A 12,973-nucleotide genomic window follows, 5' to 3' on the forward strand; every position below is an offset into this window, starting at 1 on the left:
TAGAAATATACTTTAGCCGGATAGAAATATACTCTAGCAGGATATAAATATACTTTAGCAGGATATAAATATACTTTAGCAGGATATAAATATACTTTAGCAGGATAGAAATATACTTTAGCAGGATAGAAATATACTCTAGCAGGATAGAAATATATTCTAGCAGGATAGAAATATACGTTAGCAGGATATAAATATACTTTAGCAGATAGAAATATACTCCAGCAGATTGAAATATAACAGGATAGAAATATACTCTAGCAGGATAGAAATACATTTTTCTGTAGATTAGAAAAATAGATTTTATGTCGAATAAACAGTTTTTTTTCTCCATTTTTTAACATACTCTTAACCTGAGTATATATTACGGAGTAGCTGGTTATTTTCTGTACGCTTAATATACTCTTTGTAAATAACACTAATTAATGCTAATTGTGTTTATTTATTACATTTTCTTCTAAACCCTTCCAAACTTTGGAAATCTTTCAACTTTAAGAAAGCTTAAATTAGAAATTAAGTCCTCAGTAAGTTAGAGTCTTATAATTAACTCTATATAACTTTGTGTTATAAGTGAGCTGTTTATTTAGTGGTTTATTTTATTTTGTTATATTTTACGAGTTTAACCCAGGATTTTTAAACTGTCGTCTTGACAATTTTTCAACGGGTTTTATACTGTTATACCCAAATCTCGGTAGTATTAATAAATAATTAGCCATGATATATGCGGGAATAGTTTTTTAGAGCTTCATAGTACATATTACTATTAAATAAAAAAATTAAATACTGCAGCATTCCATTTTGAAGACGACATTTTAAAAAGGCTTTCGATGTTTCCAAAGTTCTGAGTTAAACTGTATTTTATACTACAAGACCTAATTTTAATCCTCTTTGATATCCAGTGGTGGTCATACAGTGCAGGGACAACCTTAATTGTGGGATCAAGCATTTATCTACACATATTAAAGTGCCCACATTTAATATCGAGATAATGTTTAACACATTATCGTTAACATATTTTTAAAAAGGTATTTGCAAAGATCTTAATTTTAACTTACTGATCTGTCTCGTATCCAAAGTTATATCATTTGTTTGAAGTAGAAGTGTAGGTATTAAGAATTTAGCAAAAACATCAATTTCTAAACGTTAACTTGGTTACAATAGATCTTTTGAATGAAATTTTGTAAATGGAAACAGTCAAAATGTTTTTAATTACAGTTTATTATCAAAAATAATATTTTTCGAACAATAGAAAGTGTTTTAAAAAGAATTTTTTCAGCTGAAATTCTAGTTGAACTAAAGGCACACAGAATACAGTACACAGTATATGGTACACAGTACACATAATACAGCAAACAGTTCATGGTACAAAAAACCATATAATGTTTATGTTGAAAATTGAGTAGCATCTCTATAAAGGTTTAAATTGTTTTCCAATTTCTTTTATTGTTGAAGATGGGGCCTGTGGGAGGGGGGAGGGGTATTTAAGGAGAAGAGAGGAGGGGATGTAAAGGGGGGGGGTCAACCCAATTGTTTTCCTCTCTCGCATTGAATTACTTGGTTTAACGATAAGGGCTAAGCTGTAATCAATTCTAAATCAGTTGCAATCAGCGCTAATCAGCAGCAATCAGTGGTGTGCAGTAGTCGACAAAAAAAAAGAAAAATAGACATTATTAAAATATTTGGGAAAGTGAAATTGTGCGCTGTAAAACCAAAGTATGGTAAAAGGCCAGAAGAAATTTGAAAACCAGTTTGATTACAAACTCTGCGTTTGAATTTTAGATTGTAATTCAAAATAGATTTTTAAATCAATGGAGTCACTACAATGAATATTTTATTTAAATTAACAGAAGTCTGTTTCTTCATGTCAGTAAATAACATTTTTTTCTCTCTTAGAACTGATCAAATTCGCAGGGTTCGAGTTGAACGTTGGAGTCGTCTTCGTTGATGATTTCCGACCAGAAATGCGCGAAGCTGAATCTGAATGCCGCTTCACATTTCACTCTGGAGACCAAAAACGCGGAACGGTCTCAAATGTTCCTTATGATCTACCTGGGAACTCAACTTGTACTTACTCATTTCAGGAAAATTACTTAAAAAAATTACAATAACTTCTTATTATATTCATTCCTTTAAAAAAACTTCTTGAATAAGGCGATTTTTTTCACAAAAAAATAGACCACAAACTCCCCTTCCCCCACTTTCATTTAATTAATTGTTATACTGCAACTTTTAGACATTTTTGTGGGATTGTTAAATTAATTAAAACGGGTATTAAGCTGTGGAAGTTTATATCAACGGTTTCTTACAATCATCCTGTAGATAAAACCCTGAGTGAAGAAGAGATATACCAGCTAAGCTTTTAATCCTAATGGAGTAATTTTGAGTTCAAATATTAGGCCAGTTTTATACAGAGGAAAATTAATTCTAAAATGTACCGAATCGAATTAAATGTTTTATCATACTGGAACAATAAAATTGTAATTTTTTATTTTAATTACATCCCACGAGGGCATTGTATAGTTTGACTTCCTTATAAAAGTGTTGTTTAAACAGTAAAACTTTAGAATATGTAAATTTATCGAATAGGTTAATAATATCAATCTCTATTTTTTTAATAGAATTAGGTTATAATTTCAAACAGTCCAATGGTTAAATAGATCATACGTATAACGGCTGGAATAATAAGACTTCAGTTCTTTTCTTTAAAACCCTTAAAAAATAACCATTTTCAATTCTATCGTTTGTTTATTAAAAAAAAAAGTTATTTTCAATAATGCGTGAGCAGACGTATAACTTGCTTTTAACGTGTTGTTCAAACTATAAAACTTTATAATATGTAAATGTATCGATTTGTTTTCTCATTCTATCAATCTATATATCTATGTATATATCCTTCTTTTGCCCAGTCTCACAATTTGTCCTCTGCGTCTAGATGCGTATATAGGGGGGGGGGGGTCATACGGCCCCCTGGATCAATGAAAACTCTGATTTCCAGGGGTTCTCAGGCGCCCAAAAATAAATTAAGCCCCTTTTTAACAATGTATGGACACTTCCCTGAGTGCGTCCCAATCTGCGTGCTCATTGTTCATCTTCAATATGCGTCCTCGACGTTTTGACGTTTATTGGACACAAACAAACAAAAAGTTAAAAATTTTAAATATGATTTAACAAGACAGCAATTGTGCAATGTAAACAGACCCATTTTACTTCATAAGTTGACTTTCAAGCATTAGTTGTATTTTGGCTCAAAAATTAGATTTTTTAGATGTCGTCTTCTTTATACATAGTCAGGTCTCAGTCAGTTATTACATCCCGTATGTTTTGAATTCTAAACTATATGAATTATTATAAGATGTTCCAACATTGGCAAACCAAATATTTCATATTCAACTTAGTTTTTTTTTCAAGTTTGTTAATCTCACTTCTCCCTCCCTGCTTCATTAAATGCTTCATTAGAAAAGATTTTAAGTTGAAAGATTTTCTTTTCATTTAACTTTGGAAACTTTTATTTCAAACTTCTTATCTCTCTCTCTCTCATACTTCATTCTTCCTATTAATTGAAAAATCTACAGATGTTAGCTCAGACCGGAACCCTAGCTCTTTCACTTAGGGCTGGGCCAGGTTTCCGTTGACGAACGAAGTTTGTTTTTTAAGAAAGCGGAAATAATCGTTAACATGCGGAAAAATCCTCCAAAATATTTAGGAAACATCTTTAAAGGGACTGGAAAGGAAAAATGAAAGGGGGTAAAGGATGAAACCTGAGAATCTCAGGCGTTGAACGATACATATATACACATTTCAAATTTATACGAAAATTCATATATGTGCAATTTTGTATAAAAGTTGTAATATTATAATCAGATCATATTCCACAAATACGAAACCAATCTGAAAACGACGATATCCCACAAAATAGTTTTAGATTGGTTGTGTATTTACTGAATATAATCTGTTTAAACCTAATAATTTTATACAAAATTGTATGTATATGAATTTTCGTATAATTTTGACCCATTTTTATATCAATTTCTCGAGACAGGATCATCAGATAGATGCTCATTATATGTTTCGTTTAACGCCTAAGAATCTCAGGTTTCATCCTATACCCCCTTTCATATTTACTTTACAGTCCCTTTAATTTTGTAGATATTGATTGAACAATTTCGTTAACTTATATCTAAAACTAGCTTAAACAAACATTATGAATTTTTTAGAATTTTAAGACAAAAACTTTCAAAACATGATACAAGGGTTGAGAAAACATGATACAAGGGTTGAGAAAAGTTACGTTGCCGATGGAAGTTTATTTGAATTTTGGAAAACGCCATTGATGAACAGAAATAATTTTTAATATATTTGTAAAAAACAAACTAACCGTTGACGGAACGGATTGAAAAAGTATTAACTTGCCCAGCCCTAGTTCCATTTCTTAGTTTAAACTTTTTTATTCACATCTTAGATCAGGAACTTGCCCAGCCCTAGTTCCGTTTCTTAGTTTAAACTTTTTTATTCACATCTTAGATCAGGAACTTTTCTCGTAGAAAAGGCATGTTAATGAATCTAAGATAGAGGAAGTTTGAACCATTTATAAGAAATTATTAAAAGTTATGAATATAAAGGGTGGACCATGTTTAAGTAATGAATATAAAGGGTGGACCATGTTTAAGTAATAAATATAAAGGGTGGACCATGTTTAAGTAATGAATATAAAGGGTGGACCATGTTTAAGTAATGAATATAAAGTGTGGACCATGTTTAAGTAATAAATATAAAGTGTGGACTATGTTTAAGTAATGAATAAAAAGGGTGGACTATGTTTAAGTAATGAATATAAAGGATGGACCATGTTTAAGTAATAAATATAAAGTGTGGACCATGTTTAAGTAATGAATATAAAGGGTGGACCATGTTTAAGTAATGAATATAAAGGGTGGACCATGTTTCAGTAATAAATATAAAGTGTGGACCATGTTTAAGTAATGCATATAAAGTGTGGACCATGTTTAAGTAATAAATATAAAGGATGGACCATGTTTAAGTAATAAATATAAAGGGTGGACCATGTTTAAGTAATAAATATAAAGTGTGGACCATGTTTAAGTAATAAATATAAAGTGTGGACCATGTTTAAGTAATAAATATAAAGGGTGGACCATGTTTAAGTAATAAATATAAAGTGTGGACCATTTTTAAGTAATCAATATTAAGGGCGGACCATGTTTAGGTATTAGATAATAAGGGTGGAATGTTTAAGTAATGAATATAAAGGGTGTACCATGTTTAAGTATTAGATAATAAGGGTGGACCATGTTTAAGTAAGGAATATAAAGGGTGGACCATGTTTAAGTATTAGATAATAAGGGTGGACCATGTTTAAGTAAGGAATATAAAGGGTAGACCATGTTTAAGTAATGAATATAAAGGGTGGACCAGGGGAGCAAGTATGGCTGATATTTCGAAGTTTTGAATCCCATCATCTGAAGCTAGATATCTATAGAACTGCTTACTGTAGTAACAAACTAAGGTAAACATTTTTTTCGGATTTTTTTCCATTTCGAGAAAGACTTTAAATCGGAAATCTGAGCTTTAAACTTTTAAATGAATGTAATAAGTTAAAATTTTCAACCAATTTTAAAGTTCCCTGCTCTGCTCAAAACCTACATGGAAATTATTTGTAAAAACTTGGAAAATTAAAGTTTTGCTTTTTTTTCAGGTTGTTGGATGGTCCTCCATTTAAATCATACAATGGTAGTCAGCTCGGAGAATTCTGTGATGAAAACCCTCCTCAAGTTTGTCATAATATACAGACCAATACCTCCAGGTTAGTTAAATCAGCTCCAGTTTGTCATAATGTACAGACCAATACCTCCAGGTTAGTTTAGTCAGCTCCAATTTGCCATAATATACAGACCAATACCTCTCGGTTAGTTAAATCAGCTCCAGTTTGTCACAATTTACAGACCAATACCTCCAAGTTAGTTAAATCATCTCCAGTTTGTCGTAATATACAGACCAATACTTCCAGATTTGTAGTCATATAGCTCCACCTGCTCCAGGTATAATCAGCCAGCTTAAAGGGAGTGTTCGCAAAAAATGAAAGGGGGTATATGCCTACGGCGAAAAATAATCATTTTTGATCGCTACTAATCTTACTATCTGTTGTGTCTATACAGAGAAAATTGTTAAAAACGACTTATGCTGAAGAACGTAGCGTCCATACAAATTCGGAAAGTTGCAATATACGAGTCGTATCGTAAAAAATGAATTCAATTTTAAACAAATCATTCAGATATTACAATCTAAAGTCATCCATTATTTTTTGACGCATTCGTACATAATTGATATTTCATGATATTTGTGTTCTAAATACAATGCACGAACATTTCCTTTAAGTTTAGATTAATCAGCACTAAACCAATCCCAATCAGCGCAAAACTAAATGAATCAGTTTTGGTTAGATTATAAAAATCAGTTACAGACGTTGGATTGATTGTCTCCAGATTATTTTTATCCCTGACTGATAAAATATAAAGTATATGCTCCACCAAACTCGATAATTTGAAGATGATCAAGTTAATTGGATATTGCATTCTTATGTAGTTAAAAACAGGCAAAGAAACGTAAGCAGGGCTTTATTTGTTGTAAAATATTACTTTACAGGTAGTTTAAATCATCGTAATTATCCAATTGTTCCGTGCGAGCTTCGCGCATATGTTTTACTTCTACCTGGGTCGTCTTTAAATTGTCATGGTTTTGTGGGAAACATTTGTACATCACCCTATTTCAGTATTTGTATACAAAAGTGAAATCTAGAATAATTTAATGTTTAAAGTAAGATGAAATGGTGCTCCGTGACTGTATTAAAGTTGGTAAATATTTATGTATGCAAACTAGGGTTTCCAGCGAAATGGAGAAATAGTTTCGCCGAAAATTTCGAATTCCGTTCGAATAGTTTCGCTTTTTCGGAAAGTTTTGCATTTTTTGTTTCGCGAAAATTTCACATTTTTTCGCGAAAAAGATTAATGCCCAGTTTTCCACGATATTCAGCACCGTTTTCGCTACCTTTCGGGAAAGTTTGTATTCCCTGGAAAGCCTAGGCAAATTCTTAATGAAAAAACTGCAGAGAAAAGTTGAAAATCTTGGTTTGCATGTCCCAGGAATCGAGAGAACCATTTCCACCAGACTTTTAGAACTTAAAATAGTCAAACATATCAACAACTTATTTCCACCATGTTTAAAGTGACTGTAGAGACTGTTGACGTATTTCATCCATGTTTAAAGTGACTGTAGAGACTGTACACGTATTTCATCCATGTTTAAAATTAAATGTCTGTTGAGATTAGTTTTTAAAGAACCTGTGTTTTACTGATACTCATGGTTTAAAAATCCCCCCCCCCCTTAGCACTCCATCCCCTCCCTCGGACCCATAGCTCTATTCCCTCCTTCTTCAGATATTTGCCTCTGAAAATAATTTTGATTGATGATGTGAGACATCGAATCTGTCTTGTTTGAATATAAGTCTAAAATATTTCCATATAATATTCCTGTAAGAAAATATGAGTATAAGTAAGAAAACAGCTTCTTAGTTGGATTTATTCAACAGTATAACCTATTGTTTATATTTCTAAACATAGTGTCATATGTTTACATTATTGTTCCATGCTGTTTTCTTTATTTAGTTTCGCGCATTTTCTCCGAAACTACTCATCTGAGCTGAAGACTTTAGAATGGTGGATATCGAGATCAATGCTTGATCTCCTCTTTTTCTCGATCTCCAGATTAAATATTGCTTGTTCTCCTCTTGTAATTAATCTCCAGATTAAATAACCTATCGGGATTAAGGATATCCCATTTAAAAGTTCCCAGCTCTGATCTATTTCTATTCACCCCTTTTTTGCCTCACTCTGTATATAAACTAGTTTCTACTAGGTGGTAAACTCTATAAAAGCTGGATAAAAATCATAAATAAGAAAACTTATTGTATAAACCAGGTCCAAGAACATAAAAGAAAACTACAGGGCATCCCTCTAAAAATGACAGTTGACGTACCACTTTGATCTATAATAGCTATGTAATGACAAAGTGCATCAAAAAAGCTTGCCATTAAGGATTAGGGACGATTTTAAGTAGTTTCTCAACTGTACATCTTTACCTCTTTAATCGGACACCCTGTATGTGAGGGGGGATGAAATGTTAAATATACTTTATTTATGTAGATACATAACAGTGTTATAAACAACATCTCTTTACAGGGTCAAACAATACTTTTTTCTACTTTATCAATATTTCTCATAGCGTTTATGAAATAACAAAATAATATTGATGATATTTATCGAAATATGAAATTACAATTTCTGATCAAAACAAAAAGCAGCTGTGTATTCAATTTTAGACTTTTAGATAAAACTTTAGTTTTTAACATTATGATTGGCTTTTATTGAAAATAAACGATTTATTCCGATTGGGGTGGAGGAACGTTTTTTTTTAACTATCTATTTTATTATATTGACCAAGATATTGATCTTATAGTCAAACAATTGATAGATCTCAAGATCAATCACGAATTAAATTATTGAGCTAATACACAATTAAATCCAAAGATCGGTTAATCTACTTTTTGGTGAGTATTTTTGTTATTTAATCCATCAATCTACTTGTTGATCGATTTATTGATACAAAGATCAATCAATTCATCAATGTTGTAGTCTATACAAAGACTAATCAATCAATAAACTAGTCAATAAATCGGTTAATCCAAATCAATCTTTTTCTTGATCCATTTCTTGATCAAAGATCGCGGTTTCAAATCTACTGATCGATCTGTTTATTGATGGCGCTTATTAAGAATAATCTACTATTTATGTTTAGGGTGTGTAGACCTGGTGGGGAGAGCTATTTATCAACAGGAAATAAACTCAATTCAACAAAATTCATGATTTTTTTGTGTGGATTTTGTTAAACTAAATGTCGTCTTCTAAAAAACAGTGAAAAAAGGCATAATTGAAATCCAACGTATAGAAATCGCTAGGTACAGCAACAATTGGGATTGGATTTCTATAATGTTTGACGCCAAGCATAAAAAAAAATCCCTTCAATTCTTTTAGCAAATATCGGAAAGGAGTTAGACAAAAAAAAATGCGATAAATAAAAATATTGGCCCCTGAACAACAACTCCCCTTTTTCGGGGTTCTTTCTGAGATATCCCTTCTTACCAATGTTTACATTCGGACAAATGTCCCTTTAAGACATAGACTACACAGACTGCTTATCTCTTTTCTCAGGGTGGGCTACGTAGGCCTAAGTTGACCCGGCACGACATACTACATTTTTACAATAGGTTTTTGGAGTGCATCTCACGGACACTTGTTGAACATAATACCCATTCAGGGGTTAAGTTTTACAACTGTTAAAGAAATACTCCAATTTTAAACATGAAACATAACATTTATGAATTCAGTCTTTTATTGAAGATTTTGTGTTTCGAATCCAAAGGATCCTTAAATATCCCTGAATACAGATGTTTGCTGATTGGCCGTATACAGTACTTGTATACACAATAGAACATGCTGTGGAAAATATCGCATATTTTAGCTGATAATCAATCTCTGTAACTCTCTTATCTCTGCTTTAAGACAAAACGTACTGCAAAATTCGGGAGAAAGTCTCGCCGGGAAACGAATCCAAAAGGGGTTGACATTTCTTTGATAAAGTATAAGGTCATAATACATACAGGGGCCTGATTTAATGAATAGCGAGACATGGTTGAGCCTCATAGACGTAGTTCACTAGCTTGAACTGGTGCGCAAGATAAGTTGAACCACGTTTCCCGGTTCAGCTACTTCTAGTTTTCTGGTTCCATAAGATCTGTACGGTAAAAACTGCAAAAACAAGATCTGTAGTTTTCTTTAAAAACTCTGTTTAAAGGGACTGTAAGTGTAATTTAAAGTGGCACTCAATGCTAAGATGACAATGCCCGATTTACAAAAGTATCTCTGATACCTTAATTTTTGCATTAATATGCAGAAGATATTGTCGTTTTTCTAGACTTTACATTTTTTAATTCTGATTATTACTACAATTTTCATTTTTTATTTACATTTTTCATGCGCATTTTATTAGAAATGCGCATGTAACTTTTTTAGAAAAAACAAAAATAAAAATAATCAGTTTGTAAAATTGTAATTCATACTTGATCAGTCATTGTCATCTTTGCATAATAAGTTAGCTGAAATTAGGCTCACTGTCTCTTTAAGAACCATAATATCAAGAATATTAAAATTATAATAAAGAAAACATAGAATTTTCTCCATTTTGGAATTATGAGATTTGAATTTGGTCCGACTCTTTATCTCCATTATGTAGATTAAATAAATATAAAATATAAAATATGATAATATATATATACTAAGAATTTATCACAATGATACTATGTAAATACTGAAAATATGTTACACGGAAAAAGGCTCTATATAAAAATTAAATATTTCGAGATCTGTATTTTTTAAAGGTCCCGGTTCGCAAGAATGTGCGTGTTAACTTTTTAAGATAATTAATAGTTTAAGAGACAAATAAAATAGAAATTTTCTAATACATATAACTTTGCAAGTTGATTGTGTGAATCATTGATATTCATGAAATTTTACTATTAGATCTAGTTTGAAATATGATTGGCCCACGACATCAGGTTGCAAAGATTTAAGGTTTATCAAATTAGAGTTTGAAACAAATGCCTTTTGTCAAATTAAAACTGTAAAGTGCAAAATTAAGAATAGTAGATTGAAATTTTGGAAATAGCTCTAACAAACTGGTTTAAAAGGTAAACAAAATGAAGTTTGCTGCAACAACAAAAACGAATAAAAAATTAATTTTTATTTTTGAACAAAAAATTAAAATGAAATTTTCCGAATTTGTGAATTCTAATAAACATTTACTGAAATCCCTTTGGTCGGGAGAGCGGTGGAAAGCAGGCGGCCATAAGCCACAACATTTTCCCCTTCCATGCCACATATTAACTTTTTTCTCTTCCGACGGCAGCCATGAGCCACAACCGTACGGTATTCCATGCCCCAGCATTTAAGTCTTCCGGCAGTTATGACGTTTTTAAATACTTAATTTAGTGCGTTGAAATTGTGATTTTTAAAAATCCAGCGACGTCATGGAAAAGAAATATAAATAAAAACTTTATATTTAAGTTTTAAATTGCAATAATGACAATTCCTTTTAATGTAAACTGCTAAACTTATATTTAATATTGTGATTTTTCTCATCTTTTCTTATTCTTTAGACTTCCCCAAAGTTAATACTGCCCCGGAAGACTCAAATATTGTGGCGTGGAAGACAGTTGGTTGTGGCTCATGGCTGCCGGAAGACAAAAAAAGATTATATGTGGCATGGAAGGGGAAATTTTTGTGGCTCATGGCCGCCTGCCTTTCCCCGCCCGTGGGGAAAGGTTTGGATTATCCGTTTATGCACTCAAAGCATAACATGTATATCATGGATTTTGCATTAAAACTAAAATGAAAATAAAGATTTAAATATGTTTGGTTGGATCAAGGCAAACGGAATGTTTATGAAATTTGTTAAAGATACTCAAACGTTGACTGAATCGACAGACACAAGTCACGTGAACCTGCCCTTTTCAATTTTTTCTCTTTTAATCCTGTTTGAAATTCCCAAGGAACTCATAGTCGCCGTTTACCCGTGCTTGGTCGTAATTTACGATTTTAACTATTTTCCCTATAAAAGTGGACCCATTCAACTTGGAATCTCAAAAACAAGCTAAACCCATTCCCGAGAATATCTCCCAGTAAAAATTTGAGGCAAATCGCTGAAGAGATTCCAGAGTTATATAATCAGACAAACAAACAAACAAACAAACAGAGATTACAGCATTATATGAATATATAGATAGTCTAGATATACTGCGTATACACAGGAAAACTTTCAGTAAAGAAAAAGAGTTATTGCTATTCATAAATCTAATCTTATTATAATTCTATTTTGCAATTATAATGAATCACTCCCCTCTCTTCAGTTCAGCAAAATAAGATATTTATTTTTACAGAATAGCAATAGAACTAATTGTTAATGATATAACACTACATATTCTGCCAAACACAATAAAATATTTGATTTATCTCTGCCAAGAAAACTGTTCTTTATTCATTTATAAATACATTTATTTATTTTCTATTATAATCTGATTTTTAGTTTTAAAATGTCCATTTCGTTAATCATCAGTTTTAAAATATTATTCATTATTTTCCGAACTTTACTCTTTACTTTGTTGTATTTTACCTGCAGGGGCGTTGTAGCTTGAAAACTCCGGGAAATCATAGATGTCACTGATACAGGGGGTTCCCCCCATACCCCCCTTCCTTATATACGCCACTGTCTCCCCATGATGTAGATACATTATAAATTCAATTATAAATCCTATGCTGTCCACTGTGCTCTTTTGCACTGTGCTCTTGTGCACTGTGCTCTTGTGCACTGTGCTCTTGTGCACTGTGCTCCGTGCTCTTTTGCACTGTGCTCTGTGCACTATTCTCTGTGCTCTATGCTCATGTGTGCACTGTGCTCTGTGCTTTGTCCTCTGTGCTCTGTGAACTGTGTTCGTGTACACTGTGCTCTTGTCCACTGTGCTCTTGTCCACTGTGCTCTTGTGCACTGTGCTCTTGTGCACTGTGCTCGTGTGCACTGTGCTCTTGTGCACTGTGCTCTTGTCCACTGTGCTCTTGTGCACTGTGTTCGTGTGCACTGTGCTCTTGTGCACTGTGCTCTTGTGCACTGTGCACTATGCTCCTTGCTCTTGTGCACTGTGCTCCGTGCACTATTCTCTGTGCTCTTTGCTCTTGTGTGCACTGTGCTCTGTCCTCTGTTCTCTGTGAACTGTGTTCTTGTGCACTGCACTCCGTACACTGCGCTCCATGCACTATGCTCTGTGCTCTATGCTCTTGTATGCGCTGTGATC

General features: G+C 32.5%; 1 protein-coding gene across 1 annotated transcript in view; it reads left to right on the plus strand.

The window, feature by feature from the left end:
• LOC111699126 (uncharacterized) overlaps nt 1-12,973 on the plus strand; it is an 81,420-nt gene that overhangs the window by 37,845 nt on the left and 30,602 nt on the right. Inside the window, exons 13-16 of the mRNA XM_023469705.1 lie at nt 1,912-2,081; nt 5,424-5,524; nt 5,714-5,821; nt 8,869-8,906. Coding sequence (XP_023325473.1) covers nt 1,912-2,081; nt 5,424-5,524; nt 5,714-5,821; nt 8,869-8,906 — 417 coding nt within the window. The remainder of the gene's footprint in view (nt 1-1,911; nt 2,082-5,423; nt 5,525-5,713; nt 5,822-8,868; nt 8,907-12,973) is intronic.

Source organism: Eurytemora carolleeae, unplaced genomic scaffold, assembly GCF_000591075.1.
Source record: "Eurytemora carolleeae unplaced genomic scaffold, Eaff_2.0 scaffold348, whole genome shotgun sequence".
NCBI classification, from domain to species: Eukaryota; Metazoa; Arthropoda; class Copepoda; order Calanoida; family Temoridae; genus Eurytemora; species Eurytemora carolleeae.